The sequence below is a fragment of the Euphorbia lathyris genome, chromosome 9 (genome assembly GCF_963576675.1).
Source record: "Euphorbia lathyris chromosome 9, ddEupLath1.1, whole genome shotgun sequence".
In the NCBI taxonomy this organism is placed as follows: Eukaryota; Viridiplantae; Streptophyta; class Magnoliopsida; order Malpighiales; family Euphorbiaceae; genus Euphorbia; species Euphorbia lathyris.
In genome coordinates this window covers 53,653,326-53,669,096 of record NC_088918.1, presented here as the reverse complement: position 1 = coordinate 53,669,096, position 15,771 = coordinate 53,653,326, and the positions used below count along the sequence as shown (strand labels likewise).

The following is a 15,771-nucleotide window of genomic DNA, read 5'->3' as shown; positions in this document are numbered from 1 at the left end:
ATTTTTTTTATGAAAATATTTTGATATTTTAATCGCAATAATTCATAGTAAATTTGCCAAACGCTATTTATTAATAAGCTAAAGTCTAAAATAAACAACCAGCAACTGTCACAAATACTTAATTGCAACAACGACAATCTAACAACTGAACCAAACAGATCCATATAGATCTGGCAATGGGGTAAAGAATACTCATACATATTGGATCCCATCCCACTAGAGTTGGATATCCCAATATCCATTTTCTCAAGGTCGATCGGGAATGGAGAAAAAAATTATCCTTATTTTCAGGGATGAGTCGGGGATAGTTATAGATACTCCACTTCATGGGAATCTCCAACCTATTACCATTATGGATAGGGTAAATTGCACCAATGACTACTGAACTTTACCTATTTTAACATTGTAGCTACTGAACTTCAAGTTTTAACGGTATGACCACTGAACTTTACACTTTTTTAACACTAGTGGTCACTCAACTTTAACTAACTCCTCGAAATGACTGTTAACGACCTCAAAATGAAAATATTCAAGAACTAAAGTTGTTCATAACGATATTTACCATGAAACCATATTTTTTTTTCCAAAATTGCATTTTTTTTTTTGAGATTTCTCTTCTAAAAATTCACTCTCTCTTCTAACTAAACAACGCCTAAATGACCTTAAAATAAAAAATTTCAAGAATTAAAGTTCCTTAGAATATCATTAAAACTTTTTATTTTGAGACCGTCAACGGTCATTTTGGTCGTTGAGTGGCCACCGGTATTAAAAAGTACAAAGTTCAATGGTCATATTGTTAAAAATTGAAGTTCAGAGACCACAATATTAAAATGGATAAAGTTCAATGACCATGGGTGTAATTTACCCATTATGGATTATACAATATTAATATTATATTACTTATTTTCATACATTTATCAATTAACTTTGTTGAAAGTTTATCAATTAATTTTATATTTAATATTAAGTATCTCTTTAAAAAACATATTAATTATAATTTCAAATTTAAATATCGATATATTTTTATACAAATTCAAACTGGAAACTTTATTAAAATAGAACTTAATTTAAATATATATATATATATATATATATATATATATATATATATATATATTTCTCATTTGATTTTACATGGTAATGGAATAATAAAAAAATGTATTGAATATTTAGAAAAATGATTATAATAAGTATTAAATTAGACTATAAAAAAGTATTAATTTAGAAAAATAAAATAAAATTTTTGTTCTTTGCTGATGATGTTATGATCTTTGTTGAAGGAAGTGAGGAGCAAATTGGTGTGATTATGGATATCCTCAGTAAATTTTGCTCTGCTTCAGGTCAAAAGCTTAATATCCAAAAGTCTAGAATGTTGTGCTCTAAAAATATAGATCAAAGGGTTTGTAAAAGGATGAGTGAGATTTCTGGTATTCCTCTAATCAAGGCTTTTGGTAACTATCTGGGGGTTCCTCTCCATAGTGATAGAGTTTCTAAAGCTTCTTTTAAAGAGATCCGATAGATCTAATAGTAAATATGCTAGTTGGAAAGCTAAATCTCTTTCTCTTGCGGGTCGTCTTACCTTGATCCAATCGGTGAACTGTGCAGCTCCTAATCACATAATACAAGCTTGTAGGCTGCCGGAGCCTGTTCTTAATGGTCTTGATAAAATCAATCGTCGTTTCCTGTGGGGGGACTCGGAAGAGGGAATAAAATTCATCTTATCCCTCGGAAAGAGGTTTGCCAACCTAAGAATATGGGAGGAGTGTGGATTAGACAAGCCAGTGACAATAATAAAGTGTTGTTAATGAAGCTTCTTTGGAGGATGTGGCAATCCCCGTCTGCTCTTTCGGTTCGGTTATTATGCGGGAAATATAGAAAGGATAGGATTTTTGGGAGCCCTAAAGAGAGAGTTCTTAATTGTTCTTTCTTATGGAAATGGGTTAATGCTGTGTTTTCTGAGTTTTGCTCTGGGATTGGTTGGTCGGTGGGCAGTGGTAGATCAATTAGTTTTTGGAATGACATTTGGCTTGGGAAGAAGCCTTTATTAGATGTTTGTACTTTTCTGCCGTCTCTGGAGATTCGTAATTGGAGTATTACTGATGTTGTGGATTCGGATGGAGATTGGATTTGGTCGAGATTTGAGGCTTACCTTAGTTTGGAAACTCTCCTGAAGATTCGGGGAGTTAAAGTTAGTAGTGAGGAGGAAGATGGAGATAAATTGTTGGTCCCTTACGAACAACGGTGCTTATTCTTGCAAATCTGCTTTTGAGGCCTTCAATCTTAATTTGGATGCTCCTCCTTCAGTCGCTTGGAAGAATATTTGGGCCTTGAAAATTCCTTATCGCATTAGGAGTTTCCTGTGGCTTGGTGCAAATAATAGGTTGCTTATGAATGTTGAAAGGAAAAGACGTCATTTAGTGGAGTCTGATTCTTGTTGTAGATGCAGAGCTCAGGTGGAAACCATTTGTCATGTTCTTAGAGATTGTGCTAAGAGTAAAAATGTGTGGAGGAAAGTTCTCCCGGTCCATTTGCTCTCTGATTTCTTTGCCAATTCTGACCGTGATTGGTTTATAGATGGTGTTAGTGGTTTGTTATTGCCTAAGCTGGAGCATGGTGCTATCCTCTTTGCCGTTGTCTGTCACTAGCTTTGGCAGTGGAGGAATGCTGATATCTTTGGAGATGGAGCTATTGTAATTCCTAATTTACTTGATTTCTTCTCTAAGAAAATCAATACTATTATTAATAGTTTCAAGGAGGATAATTTATCTACTACTATCCAGAGACCCGTTGTCCATCTCTTTGGATGGAGTAGACCTAGTGAAGGGATAGTTAAGTTAAATATTGATGGCTCATGTCTTGTAGACGGCAGAATTGCGGCTGGAGGTGTTTTGAGAGATGCTGGTGGTGCTTGGATGTCTGGCTTTGCTCAGAATCTGGGGTTGGGATCTTCCTTTACTGCTGAGCTCTGGGGGATCTTCTCTGGGCTTAGGCTCGTCAAAAATCTGGGTTTGAAAAGACTGCTCGTGGAATCGGACAACCTCGAAGCGGTCAAAATGATCTCTGATAATAAGGCTATGTGTCTAGGTAGCCAAAACTTAGTTAAAGAGATCAAAAGATTGTGTGCTTCTTTCGATACCATCAACTTTGGCCATGTCTTCAGGGAGCAGAATCGGATGGCAGACCGCCTTGCTGCTGAGGGCCATGTGAGGATATTGGGAGTCTCAACTTTCTCTTCTCCTCCGGACTTCCTTTTTTCGTTACTTTCGGATGATCTGGTGGGGGTTAGCTTTCTAAAGCTAATCCCAGATTAGTTTGTGGGGCTTTTATTGTTTTTTTTTCCTTTTCCTACCAAAAAAAAAAGAAAAAATAAAATAAAATGGCATGGATCTCCATTTTCCAATGAGATAGGGACGTGGTTAAATAGCTGGCTCCTTCTCCGACCCACCAGATTGATAAGGCTAGGCCCATAGTTTAAATATTTAAACCTAATCATGATTATATCCCAAAATGTAGGACCAAAACCTTACATCTCTCTCAAATTTGATTTAACACTATATTTCCGCTTCATTTCATTTTCTTCTTCAATATGCTTCTCCTGTCAATCGAGGAACAGCAGCATTACCTCATCCCAGACTCGATGTCTCTTTCTTGAGCTTTGAAGAAAGCAGCTATAGCATCCATCGGATTAGTAGCACTACACTGTGTCCATCGGAGCCTTGAGGACTATCTCAGGGGTTTCACAAAACATCAAGTGAGGTATTTCTGTTTTAGTTTATGCATACTGATATATATATGTCTATCTGAAATTTTTATAATTGTATCTAAATACGGAACTTAAGCTGAATTTTAATGCTTGGCTTCTTATTTGCGGAAATTGGAAACTATGAACTCTGTAACAATAATTCTAGTTTGCGATTTACTGATAATTTTTTTTGTTTGCTAGTTAGAGAAAAGGAAAATAAGCACAAAAGAAAAAAATAAACAAAATCAGCTCCATTGATTATTCAAGAAAAGCTTAAATGAAGCACCATCTGAACCCATATTTGTGTAGCCCGGACACAGGGTGACTAGGATACAACTGGAATGACCCCACTGTCAAAACTTAAAGTTCTGATGTGAGAAAATAAGAATAGAAGAGAAGAGAAAAGAAGATAAGGAGAAGATAGAGAGAGAAGAGAGAATTAGGAGGAAAAGAGAAGGAAATTCTTCATTAAAATTTCAGGGATGCGTACCAGGTACATGTGTGACCACTAATATAGGAATGAGGACAAAACTGGTTACAAGGGACAGCTGCCCCCCTGGACAGGTGGATAATTGCCTCACTAGTGTCCAAAATAGATGATTCTAGCTACTTTAGCTAATACCACCTTTAGGGAAATAAAAGGTGCACAGCAAGAAAGGAAAAGCATAAAGTAAAGTGTCACAGCAAAATAACAATAACAGAACTAACTAACAAGGCTAATATCACAATTAGTCCTTGGGCTTTTTCCCCTTACGCTTATACGTAACAATACCCCTTCCTTCACTGCATTCTTGTCCCCAAGAATGGTAGAACTCTGGAAATTGACCGGCCATGGACTCTGCAGATTCCCAAGTGGCATCAATGGAGGACATTCCTTCCCAAAGGATGAGTAACTGTGGAACAGCCTCTCCAGCAATGATAGCATTGCGAGTATTAAGCACCTTCGCTGGTTGAATAAGAAATTCACCATCAGAAACTGGAGGAAGAGTGGTGAGAGGGGTTGAAAGTGCATCTGGCCTTTTCTTGAGTAGAGAAATGTGAAACACATTATGAACTCGGCAAGTAGGGGGCAACTCTAGTTGATAAGCCACTTTCCCAATGCGAGCTAGGACTTTGAATGGCCCATAATAACGGGCTGAAAGTTTCATGGACTTCCGCATAGCTAGAGTAACTTGTCTGTAAGGTTGAAGTTTAAGATAAACCCAATCTCCCACTACGAATTCCCTATCTGTCCTCTTCAAGTCAGCATTCTGCTTCATCCTGTTTTGAGCAGTAGTCAAACGTTCACGAAGGAAGCTATTCATGGTTTCCCTTTCTTGAAGCAAATCTGCTACAGCAGCCACATTAGTAGTTTGAGGAGGTAGAATAGGAAGTTGAGGTGCGACTCCATACAAGGCCTGAAATGGGGACATCTTAATGGCACTATGATAGGTGGAGTTGTACCAATATTCTGCCAGACTAAGCCACTTAGACCATTGCTTAGGAACCAGAAAACACATGCTTCAAAGGTAATTCTCCAAGCATTGATTGAGCCTTTCAGATTGGCCATCTGTTTGGGGGTGGTAGGCACTACTAAAGAGTAATTGAGTGCCCAACAATTTAAGTAGTTCCTTCCAGAATATCCCAGTAAAGATCCTATCTCTATCCGAGACAATGGACCTAGGCATACCATGCAGTTTGAATATATTATCTAAGAACACCTGAGCCACTGTAGAAGCAGAAAATGGATGAGTGAGTCCGATGAAATGACCTCCTTTTGAAAACCTATCCACCACAACCAGAATAGTATCATAGCCACAGGACTTCGGAAGTTTCTCTATGAAGTCCATTGCAATGTCCTTCCAAGCCTCTTGAGGAATGGGCAAGGGTTGAAGTAACCCAGGATAGGCTGAGTGGTCTGCCTTGCACCGCTGACAAGTGTCACATTGAGAAACCCAGGAGATCACCGATTGAGAGAGATTAGGCCAGAAGAAATGTTGTTGCACCTTAGAAAGAGTTCCCTTGATTCCTGAATGACCTCCCAATGGAGAGTTGTGACAAGCTTCCATGATCTTACTGCGAAGATCAGTAGCAGCTCCAATGTACAACCTGGAATGATATCTTAGCAAGCCATTAGAGTAAGAATAAGGACTAAGGGTTGTTGGTTGAACAATCAAATGTGGAATCCACTTAGAGGCCAATTCATCTTGCTCATAGGATCCTCGAATGTCCTCCATCCAACTTGGAACTACCATGGTAAGAGCCTGAATACTGAACTGTGAAATTTCTAGACCTTCTTGCTGCCTTGAAAGTGCATCAGCAGCCCTATTCTCACTGCCTTTTTTATACTGAATGATGTAATCTAACCCCAAAAGCTTAGAGATACCCTTATGTTGCAAATAGGTATGTAATTTCTGCTCTAATAGATGCTTGATACTTTCATGGTCTGTCTTAATTATAAAAGTAGAATTCTCAAGATAGTGTCGCCAAGTAGAGCATGCTTGTAGGATTGCTAGAAGTTCCCTCTCATATGCCGAGAGCCTTTGATTACGAGGACTGAGGGTCTTTGAAAGATAACAAATGGGTCTCCCATTTTGCATTAGAACTGCCCCTATGCCAGAGCCACTCGCATCACATTCCAGTGTGAATGGCTGGTCAAAATTAGGAGTGGAGAGTACAGGAGCTTGAGTCATGATCACCTTAAGCATCTCGAATGCAGATTGAGATTCAGGGGTCCAGTTAAAACTATCCTTCTTCAACAAATCTGTGAGTGGTTTGCTGATAGACCCATAACCCTGTATAAATCTCCTGTAGTAGCCCGTAAGACCTAAGAATCCCCGTAATCCCTTCAAATTGACAGGAACAGGCCAATTTTGCATGGCAGCAATCTTTTCTGGATCAGTGGCTACCCCTGCTGCAGATATAATGTGTCCCAAATAGGAAACACTTGTCATTCCAAACTCACACTTGGATGCCTTAGCACAGAGTTGGTGATAAACTAGTAGTTGAAAAACCAACTCAAGATGAGCTAAGTGCTCTTCATCAGATTTACTGTATATAAGGATGTCATCAAAAAAGACTAACACAAATTTCCTTAAATAAGGCTCAAACACCGTATTCATTAGGGACTGGAAGGTTGCAGGTGCATTAGTGAGACCAAAAGGCATCACTAGGAATTCGTAGTGGCCTGTGTGGGTTCTGAAAGCAGTCTTAGGAACATCTTCATGTTTCATTCTTATTTGATGAAATCCGGCTAAAAGATCAATCTTAGAAAAGACTTTAGCTCCCCTCAATTCATCAATAAGTTCCTGAATTACTGGAATGGGAAACTTATTTTTAACTGTGGCCTTATTTAACTCTCTGTAATCCACATAAAATCTCCAAGTTCCCTCCTTCTTCTTAACTAGCAACACGGGGGAGGCAAAAGGACTAGTGCTAGGTTGTATTACCCCATTAGCTAACATTTCTGCTACTAGCCTCTCAATCTCATTCTTTTGATGGTGGGAATACCTGTAGGGTCTAACGTTGATGGGATCTGTGGCATTTTTAAGTGGAATAGCATGGTCATGTGACCTGGCAGGAGGTAAGGTAGTAGGTGGCAGGAAAACAGTGTGATATTTGTTGATAAGTGGCTGGTATGTAGGTGAAACTTGGGGTATATGTTTGGCTAAGTCTGAATTTTTAGGAACCTCAGAAACAGACATTAAAAAGAGCCTAGCAGTAACTCCCTTCCATCCCTTAGACACTAAGTGATTTACACTTTTAAGAGACATAATCTTAAACTTACTACTCTCAGACATTCCTTGTAACTCTAGAGGCTTGTTATCCTTATGAATAATCAACTTATTGAACTCAAAATCAAAAGTAACAGGTGTATGACTCCTCATCCAGTCTGAACCCAATATAAGATCATAATCCCCTAGTTCTAAAACTCTCACAGGAAATTGGAATTTAGAGTTATGCATAGACCAGGAAAACTCATCGCATTTTGAACTTACAATTAGTTGCCTGCCATCTGCTACTGTAACAGCTGCTGGTTTGACTTGTAACAGGGGCAATTTGGTCTCCATAGCTATCTTCAGATCTATGAAGCTATGGGTGCTTCCACTGTCAATGAGAATCATGATGGCTCTCTTATTCAGAACCCCTTTCAATCGCAGGGTATTTTGAGTAACCCCTCCATCTAATGCATTGACAGACAATGAAATGGCTTCTGTACCCTCACATTGCACTTCATTGCCATTAGCCTCTAGTTCTTCCACAATCTCCCCTTCCACAATCTCCCCTTCCTCTTCTAAATTCAAGGCATTAAGCTTCTTAGCAGTACACTGGTGGCCTGGAAAATACCTTTCCCCACACTTCCAACAGGCCCCTGGGGTTTTCTTATAGTTGAGGGTTGGTAATGGGGGTTTTGGGTCAGGAGGTTTAGATATGAGTGAGGAGGATATATGAGAATTTAGAGGTGCTGTGTTTGGTTTATAGGTGGCTAAAGGAGTAGGATTCCAAACCTTACCGGGAATGGTTGGTTTGAAGCTTGATTTTGGCTTGACTGCATCAATCATCTCCTTGATGTGACTCTCTTGAAGCTTAGCCTTCTTGATAGCAGTGTAAATATCTGCTGGTTCAAAAGATCTTACTGCTGATCTTAACTCAGGTTTTAAACCAGAAATGAAACTGGAAATGTAAAAGGGTTCAGTCAGGCCTGGATGGAACTTCTCCATTTTTAACTTTAATGCCTCAAATTGATCCTGATACTCACTCACTGTGGAATTCTGCTTGAGTTGAGTCATCTGTTCAACCACATCAATGACTTCAGTCTCCTGAAATCTCTTCACTATTTCTTCACTGAATTCCTCCCAAGTTGCAACAGGATGAACCTTATTCCAATTCTTGAACCATTTATCAGCTCTTCCCTGCAAATATATTCCGACCAGATCCAGCTTCCTCTCCTCTGCAACTTCGAAGATCTGAAAATATTTCTGACATTTGCTAATCCAGTTTTCTACCTCAACTCCGTCAAATGCAGGTAGTTCACATTTCGGAAGCATTTTATTGAGGAAGGGAGGTCTGATATTAGTTTCCCCAGAAAAATTTGGGGTTCTGAGGATTCCCTTGTCAGAATGGTTTCCAGATGAAGGGGAAGCTCCATGAGAAGAACTCTGGGTATTGCGAATTAAAAGAGACAGATTAGAAATAGAGTTCAGTTGATCTTTCCTGAACTGATTCTGCTCGTGAATGAGCGTGTCAATGCGTTGATTCTGGGCAGTTTGCACATCTTGGAACAAGGATCGCATTGAATCCAACTGCATCGCCGTAACCTCTGCTTGCTCCTTCATTTGGGCAGTAATCGCCTTAACTTGCTACTCAAGACTTTCCATGATTTTTTTGTTAGCTGCTCTAGTTCGTTTGGCAGTGTTACTGACCATTCAAATATCACCGGCCGGAGGTCGATGATCTCTGATACCAATGTCAAAACTTAAAATTCTGATGTGAGAAAATAAGAATAGAAGAGAAGAGAAAAGAAGATAAGGAGAAGATAGAGAGAGAAGAGAGAATTAGGAGGAAAAGAGAAGGAAATTCTTCATTAAAATTTCAGGGATGCGTACCAGGTACATGTGTGACCACTAATATAGGAATGAGGACAAAACTGGTTACAAGGGACAGCTGCCCCCTGGACAGGTGGATAATTGCCTCACTAGTGTCCAAAATAGATGATTCTAGCTACTTTAGCTAATACCACCTTTAGGGAAATAAAAGGTGCACAGCAAGAAAGGAAAAACATAAAGTAAAGTGTCACAGCAAAATAACAATAACAGAACTAACTAACAAGGCTAATATCACAATTAGTCCTTGGGCTTTTTCCCCTTACGCTTATACGTAACACCCACATTCCTTTTTCCCAAAATTTAGTTCCTGTAAATCCATCAGTTTTATTTTGTTCTGCATACTGATGTTTGATTGCTATTTGGAAAGGGTAGTAATAGTTACTTGGTCTCTTCTGAACATTTAACAATGCAAATACACAGTTTAACTACTATACCATGCCAATGCCAATGGGAAGTCCAATAATTTCATCAGATAGTCAGAATTGACCGGCTTTCACTTCATTCTATTGAAAGGCCTCTTCTGCTTGAGATTAAGCTCTAGATCAACAGGCATTCTCACTCTCTTTGCAGGCAATCCATCAGTGAGGTCTCCACCTTCACTAGCTTCCACTCGGCTGTCATAACAACACTCATCCCGGCTTCTTTTGCCATCACTTCGGGGAAGAACCAAATTCTGAAAAGGTCTGCTACACAGAATTAATTCATCGAGATCACTGCTAAATATTGCACGAACCCCACAATTCTTCACTGCCAGCTGGTCGGATGCAAACCTAACCTTAAGCCCTTTGCATTCATTCCACATATCTAGGCAAGGTAAAGAGCTTCGCGGCATGTAGTTGAACCAAAGTTGATCCGATGTCAAGTTGGCATCTTTTGGGATTTCTATAGCAGAATGACCAAGAAATAGATCTTGATCAGGGCCAAGGGATGCGCTCAGATTGCAGGAGATTGTGCAAGTTTCTGATGCAGACTCAGTGAGTTCAAAAACTATGCAGAAACCAAATCCCATCCACTTGTTAGTCCACCAATGTGGAGGCAGATGCATTTCTAATGAGGATCCAGGGGATTGATGGTTAAACCAGCCAGGAATTTCATCTCCAGCTAAACGCATGGATATTTTAGAGCTTGGATTAAAAAGTCCCTGCACAGAAACAATTACTTGTACTGTTTAGTTAACATCAAAAGAGGTCAGTAAGAGATTCATGGTGAAAGATAGACAAAGAGAGAGAAGGAGACCTGAGAGCTGTGCCTTAGCAAATAGTGCAGATAACTTGTCAGCCTTGCAAATGCACTGGTGTTTTCGGTTTCAACCTCGAACAGCTTCAAGAAATTTATGAAACTCAATTTGGTCTGCTTTGAAGTGTGACCACTTTCCTCTGCGCCTAAACCTTCCACACTTAGTTTTAGGATTGTTGATGAAAGATCTGGCATTAACTGAAGCCTCTTGCAACCCTCAACATGGAGACCTACTAGTTTAAATTGTTTGCTGATGCTTCTAGGCAGCAAAGCTTCCAAGGCAGAGCAACCTTCCATACTAAGATATAAAATGCTAGATGGAAGATTGGGAAATGACTGAAGTCTCTTGCAATCAGCAAACCGAAAATCTTCAAGTTTCGGTAGTTGACTAATGCTTGGAGGGAGGCTACCAAAGTTGTTTCCACTCAAATTAAGTGTTTTCAACAATGGGAAGCAGCCCATATCATTAGGGAGTGCTCCATCCATTAGGTTGCAGTAACTTAGATCCAGTGACTTCAGAGATCGTAAGATTAACACAGAAGGTAACATTGCCACCATTGGATTTGAATTCTTCCATGGCATAAATCGTGAAGGAATAAGCAGATCCCATACCCTAGCTAATGGAAGCTGTCTTGTGGCAACCCCGCCGACATTAAGCTTCTCCAAACATGTCATTTCACCTAATCTATCCGGCAATTTCTCAAGATTTGAGCAACCATACAAATCAAGAAACTTAAGGGACTTGAGATCACATATGCTATTTGGAAGACTTGAAAGGTTTTTGCAGTCCTTCAAGTTCAATGAAAAGAGACCTTTAAGAATTCCAATGGATTGATGAACCTCAAAAAGTTTTGAACAACCTTCAAGATTCAACTTTTCAAGGTTGGGAACCTCCTTGAAGTCCATGGTCTTGATTAAGTTAACGGAGTAACTAAGATCAATCACCTTCAACATTTGCAAAGGCTGCAAAAACAGCATAAAAAAAATTAACGACGAAGCACTGAAGCGTGTAGACATTGACCTGTTCAATTATGATTCATAGAACAGAATACATACCTTGATTCCCTTCCACAACTGTACCATGTTACTACATTCCATATGGAGCTCAACAAGATGATTTGGCTGGAAAGTAGAAGGAAATGATTTGAAAGGATATTTATCCCATTCAAGATATCTTAAATTATTCGATAGATACCCAAGTTTCCCAGAGAGTTGCAAATTTGGAAGTTTGAGCAATCTCAGCCTTTTCATCTTGGCAAAGGCTTTAGCACTCAATATTTCATCTTCTTGTCCATATGAATTTAGGACTATGCCTTCAACCTGTTCTGTTCCCTGAAAAAAAAAATGCACCAACAATCAACTCTAATAGTGCCTTCTAAGAAAAACATTATTAGCCATAAGAGTAATTACCGTATCCCTCGATAGAACATGATATGTATCCCTAGAATGCCACAATCTACTCCTTTTTCCTGGTTCTCCATGTGATTCTTGGCGAACAATTTCTCTACCCATTTCTTGTAGCAAATCATGCATCCATATCCTCTCCTTTGAAATCGTTATGAGAGACTTATTAATTAGAACTCTTATTCCAATATCAGGATAAAAACCACAACTTCTGAGTATTTTCATCACATAATCTTTATCCTCTCCATTGAAAAAGCAAGCAATATCTAAGAATATCTTTTTCTCTATTTCCTCTAGGCCTTCAAAACTTATGTAAAGCTTCTCCAAAATTTCTTGATTAGGAATTTCTTTCAACCTTTCCAATGCACTTTTCCACTCGTTCACAGATTTATTGAGCAAAAAGGAACCAATAACATCAAGAGCTAATGGGAGGCCATTGCAATAACTTACAAACTGTTTGGAGAGCTCCAAATAATCATCTGCAGGAGGATAATCTTTTTTGAAGGCTTTCAAACAAAAGAGATGAAGAGCTTCATCATGACTTAACCCTTCAACCTTGAAGATTTTATCTACTCCATGAAATTTCAATAAATGTTCGTCCCTCGTTGTTATGATTATCCTACTTCCACTTCCGAACCAATCATGCATACCAGCCAATGTTTTGAGTTGCTCCAACTGATCCACATCATCAAGAATGATTAGAACCCTCTTGTGGCGCAGCCTAACTCTGATCTCATTGATTCCACTATGAGCATCAGAAAAAGCTATGTTTCTCTCCATGAGAATTTCAGAAAGAAGCTGTTGTTGCAACATGATCAAACCATGCTTCTCGTCGACTTCTCTAACATTTGCTAGAAAGCTGCTACCTTCGAATTGAGAAGATAGTTCCTCAAAGACAAATCTAGCAATTGTGGTTTTGCCTATCCCGCCCATGCCACAAATGCCAACAAAACGAACATCATTTAACTGCCCCATGTCTAAGTACATGCTCATTTCCACCAAACGCGAATGCATCCCGACAAAATTCTTTGCTGCACTTGATAATGGACTTGACTTCCTCAGTTTGCCTAAAACGTCCTTAACTATTTCTTCAATAAGCTCTGCCTCATGCCTGAAAAGTACAATTACTGGCATTGTCACATACGAAGAGAGATAATAACAGCATGATCATATGATAATAGTTATTTTAGTTAGAGATCAGCTCAAACTTGACGATAATTCAACATAAGGTAGAAAAAATTAGATCAAGCAACCTATATATGAAGAGACAATACACCGAACAACTTCCATTCATAAAACTCAGCAATTCAAAAAACTAAGAAACTAGAAAGCATTTTTGTAAAACACAGAAAATAGCAAAAACAAATGTGAAGAGGAGCTCTGAACATCATTCATACCAGTAAAACTCGATTGTTCGAGTTCTTCAAGCTATAATTAGAATTTGTTTGAGATCCTTTTTTCAGCTGGCGTTTACGATGTTTATATAGTGTTTCAAGATTTGATCTACTTTGAAATTTCGCATCTGTAATTTACGAGGAAAACCACCGTTGCGGCCATTACATCCACCGGAGAGGGGTCAAAGTGGTTGGCTTTTAATTTCACAGTAACTTCCATGGAGACTTCACAGAGACAGCCGTGGATTTTTGTCGACTTTTTCATTTTTCTAGTTCATTCTCGAGGAATGTAAGAAGTTGACAATTTGGTCCTTAAACTATATATTCCAGCTATAACTTGCCAATTTAGATAAAAAAATTAGAAAACTCAGCCTTTTTTGGGCCCAAAATCTAAATTACTTTGTTAGGATAGGAGTGTTCCACTCTTTGTTAAACTTGTATAAATAAATATAGGTAAATACATTTATATCCCTTTTGAACTAAAAAAGTTTCTTTTTCCTTATCTAAAACCAAGTGGATTGGAAAAAATTAAATAAATAAAATAAAATAATATTGTAGTCGTAGGCAATTAATTACAAAAGTGTGGCAACTATGACATGATTAATGATGCTTTAATTAATTAAACCCAACAATATTAATTTATATAAAATAAAGTTTATGGTTATCAATGTGACCTCAGTAGCAAAGCAAAAGCAATCATCTTTTCCTATATTCAGTAAACACAACATTTACAGAAAACTTGAAAATTAAAAGAAAGAAGAAAGAAATTAAGGTAATATTAAAATAACATACCTGTCTCGTGAATCCCAACCAGAGAGATTAGCCAATTGAGTCAAAGCAAATCTCCATTTATGGATCTTATCAACCCTTTCCAAACATTTTTTATGCTCTGCAAATGATTTCCCAAATCCCCCAATCTGCTTCCTGACTTCAGAAGGATTCACATCATAGAAAACAGGCAATACAATCTGTCCCTTTTGATTCATTGACTTATGAATCTCTACAAGTTCATCCAGACACCAGCCTGAAGATGCATAGGTTTCTGAGAAAATAATGATAGCAATTCTTGAATCATGAATCGCTGTAATAAGTGATTGAGATATGGTTTTTCCTCTCTCAAGCTCTTCATCATCTCTGAAACTGAATATTCCTTTCTGACATAAAGCACTGTAAAGATGACTGGTGAAATTCTTTCTAGTATCTTCCCCTCTGAAACTCAGAAAAACGTCGTATTTCCAGGTGGTTTCACTACAAGCTGAAGCCATTCAAATTAGTTAAAGCAGAAAGGAATTTTTTTTAGTAATAATTTTTAATTTAGTTGTATGGTTTTTAAGTTGTGCAAAAAGATTTATATATATATATATATATATATATACACAAGTGGGTGTGCTACCAAACGCGGTTGGGAAGAAATGAGAGATAGTGTTTGTTTTCTTAGTCCAACATATATAGAGACCTGGACTTCACCTAAGACTTGATCTAGGTATGTACATGAATCTGGTATTGATTATTGGAGCCTTCATACTAGTATTTACTCGGATTTTGTGAAAGGATCATGTTTGTTTGACCAGACACAAATTCTCTAAACACACATTTATTTATATTCAAATTATATCTTACTAATTAAATAGGCTCTTTATTTCTAACGTGAGATTTAGTTTATTAATGCTCATTCGTCATTTGTTAGTGCTACTACTCACTCAAACCTTCCATCCCATTTACCTTCTAGCACCAGATCATTACAGTTACGATAACGCCAAGTCGAGATCTTGAAATTAAATAAGATTAAGCGTTATTCCAATAAAATGATTCCAATATTTAAGAAAGACGAACTCCCCACCTAGCTAGATCAAGAGCTGCAACATTGTTTTCCTTCTTCTCGAATATAAACTTGACATTAGTAAAGGTCGAAGCCACAACCTTATAATAATGAACTATCCAATTCATGTAGCTTACATCATTGGCATAATTGATAGCATGTACAACGCTATCAAAATCAACAATCATTCTTGTGTGAATCCCCGAAGTCTTACAAAAGATTAGACCATTTAGGATTACAAGTAGCTCGCATGAACCGTATAGATCAACACATATCTACATGACATATATTGCTCTTGTCATCCCGTACAATGAACCTAACAACTTAGGGAAGCATGACAATGCATTTTATGGTATATGGAGGATTTGTTGTGGTATATTATTCATGGTGTACATACTTTGCTCTGCTTCCCGTTTTAGTATACAATCTTCATTTTTCCATAAAAATATAATCCAACTTATTAGGGGTGACAAGATAGAAAATAACATAACAATCCTGATCAAGTTGTCATAACATGTTATCTGAAATTATCTATCTGTTTAAATTATTATTTTTATGAATCTTTTTAAATTTTCGTATAGTTATTATTTA

The 15,771-nt window shown here is 37.9% G+C and overlaps 1 protein-coding gene across 2 annotated transcripts; it reads right to left on the bottom strand.

Annotated features, from left to right (window-relative positions):
- Positions 1-9,276: 9,276 nt before the first annotated feature.
- On the bottom strand, positions 9,277-14,703 carry LOC136206993 (disease resistance protein RUN1-like). 2 transcript variants are annotated; one of them, XM_065998230.1, is made up of 5 exons: positions 14,154-14,703; positions 11,974-13,078; positions 11,620-11,895; positions 10,564-11,526; positions 9,277-10,468 (listed from the first exon to the last, which is right to left on the bottom strand). In XM_065998230.1, the coding sequence occupies exons 1-5, from the start codon at positions 14,624-14,626 to the stop codon at positions 9,821-9,823; spliced, it is 3,465 nt and encodes a 1,154-aa protein (XP_065854302.1). In that variant the 5' UTR covers positions 14,627-14,703; the 3' UTR covers positions 9,277-9,820. The 2 variants fall into 2 exon arrangements, with proteins under 2 accessions (XP_065854302.1, XP_065854303.1); XM_065998231.1 differs by lacking the exon at positions 14,154-14,703 and adding an exon at positions 13,365-13,661.
- Between the last annotated feature and the right edge of the window lie 1,068 nt (positions 14,704-15,771).

Bases quoted from the DNA above. Each gene is read 5' to 3' on its own strand.
- LOC136206993 (XM_065998230.1), bottom strand. From the start codon at position 14,626: ATGGCTTCAGCTTGTAGTGAAACCACCTGGAAATACGACGTTTTTCTG. The intron at 11,896-11,973 runs GTAATTACTCTT...TTTTTTTTTCAG, and splicing joins ATGTTCTATCGAGGGATACG to GGAACAGAACAGGTTGAAGG. The intron at 10,469-10,563 runs GTCTCCTTCTCT...GTTTCTGTGCAG, and splicing joins TGCTAAGGCACAGCTCTCAG to GGACTTTTTAATCCAAGCTC.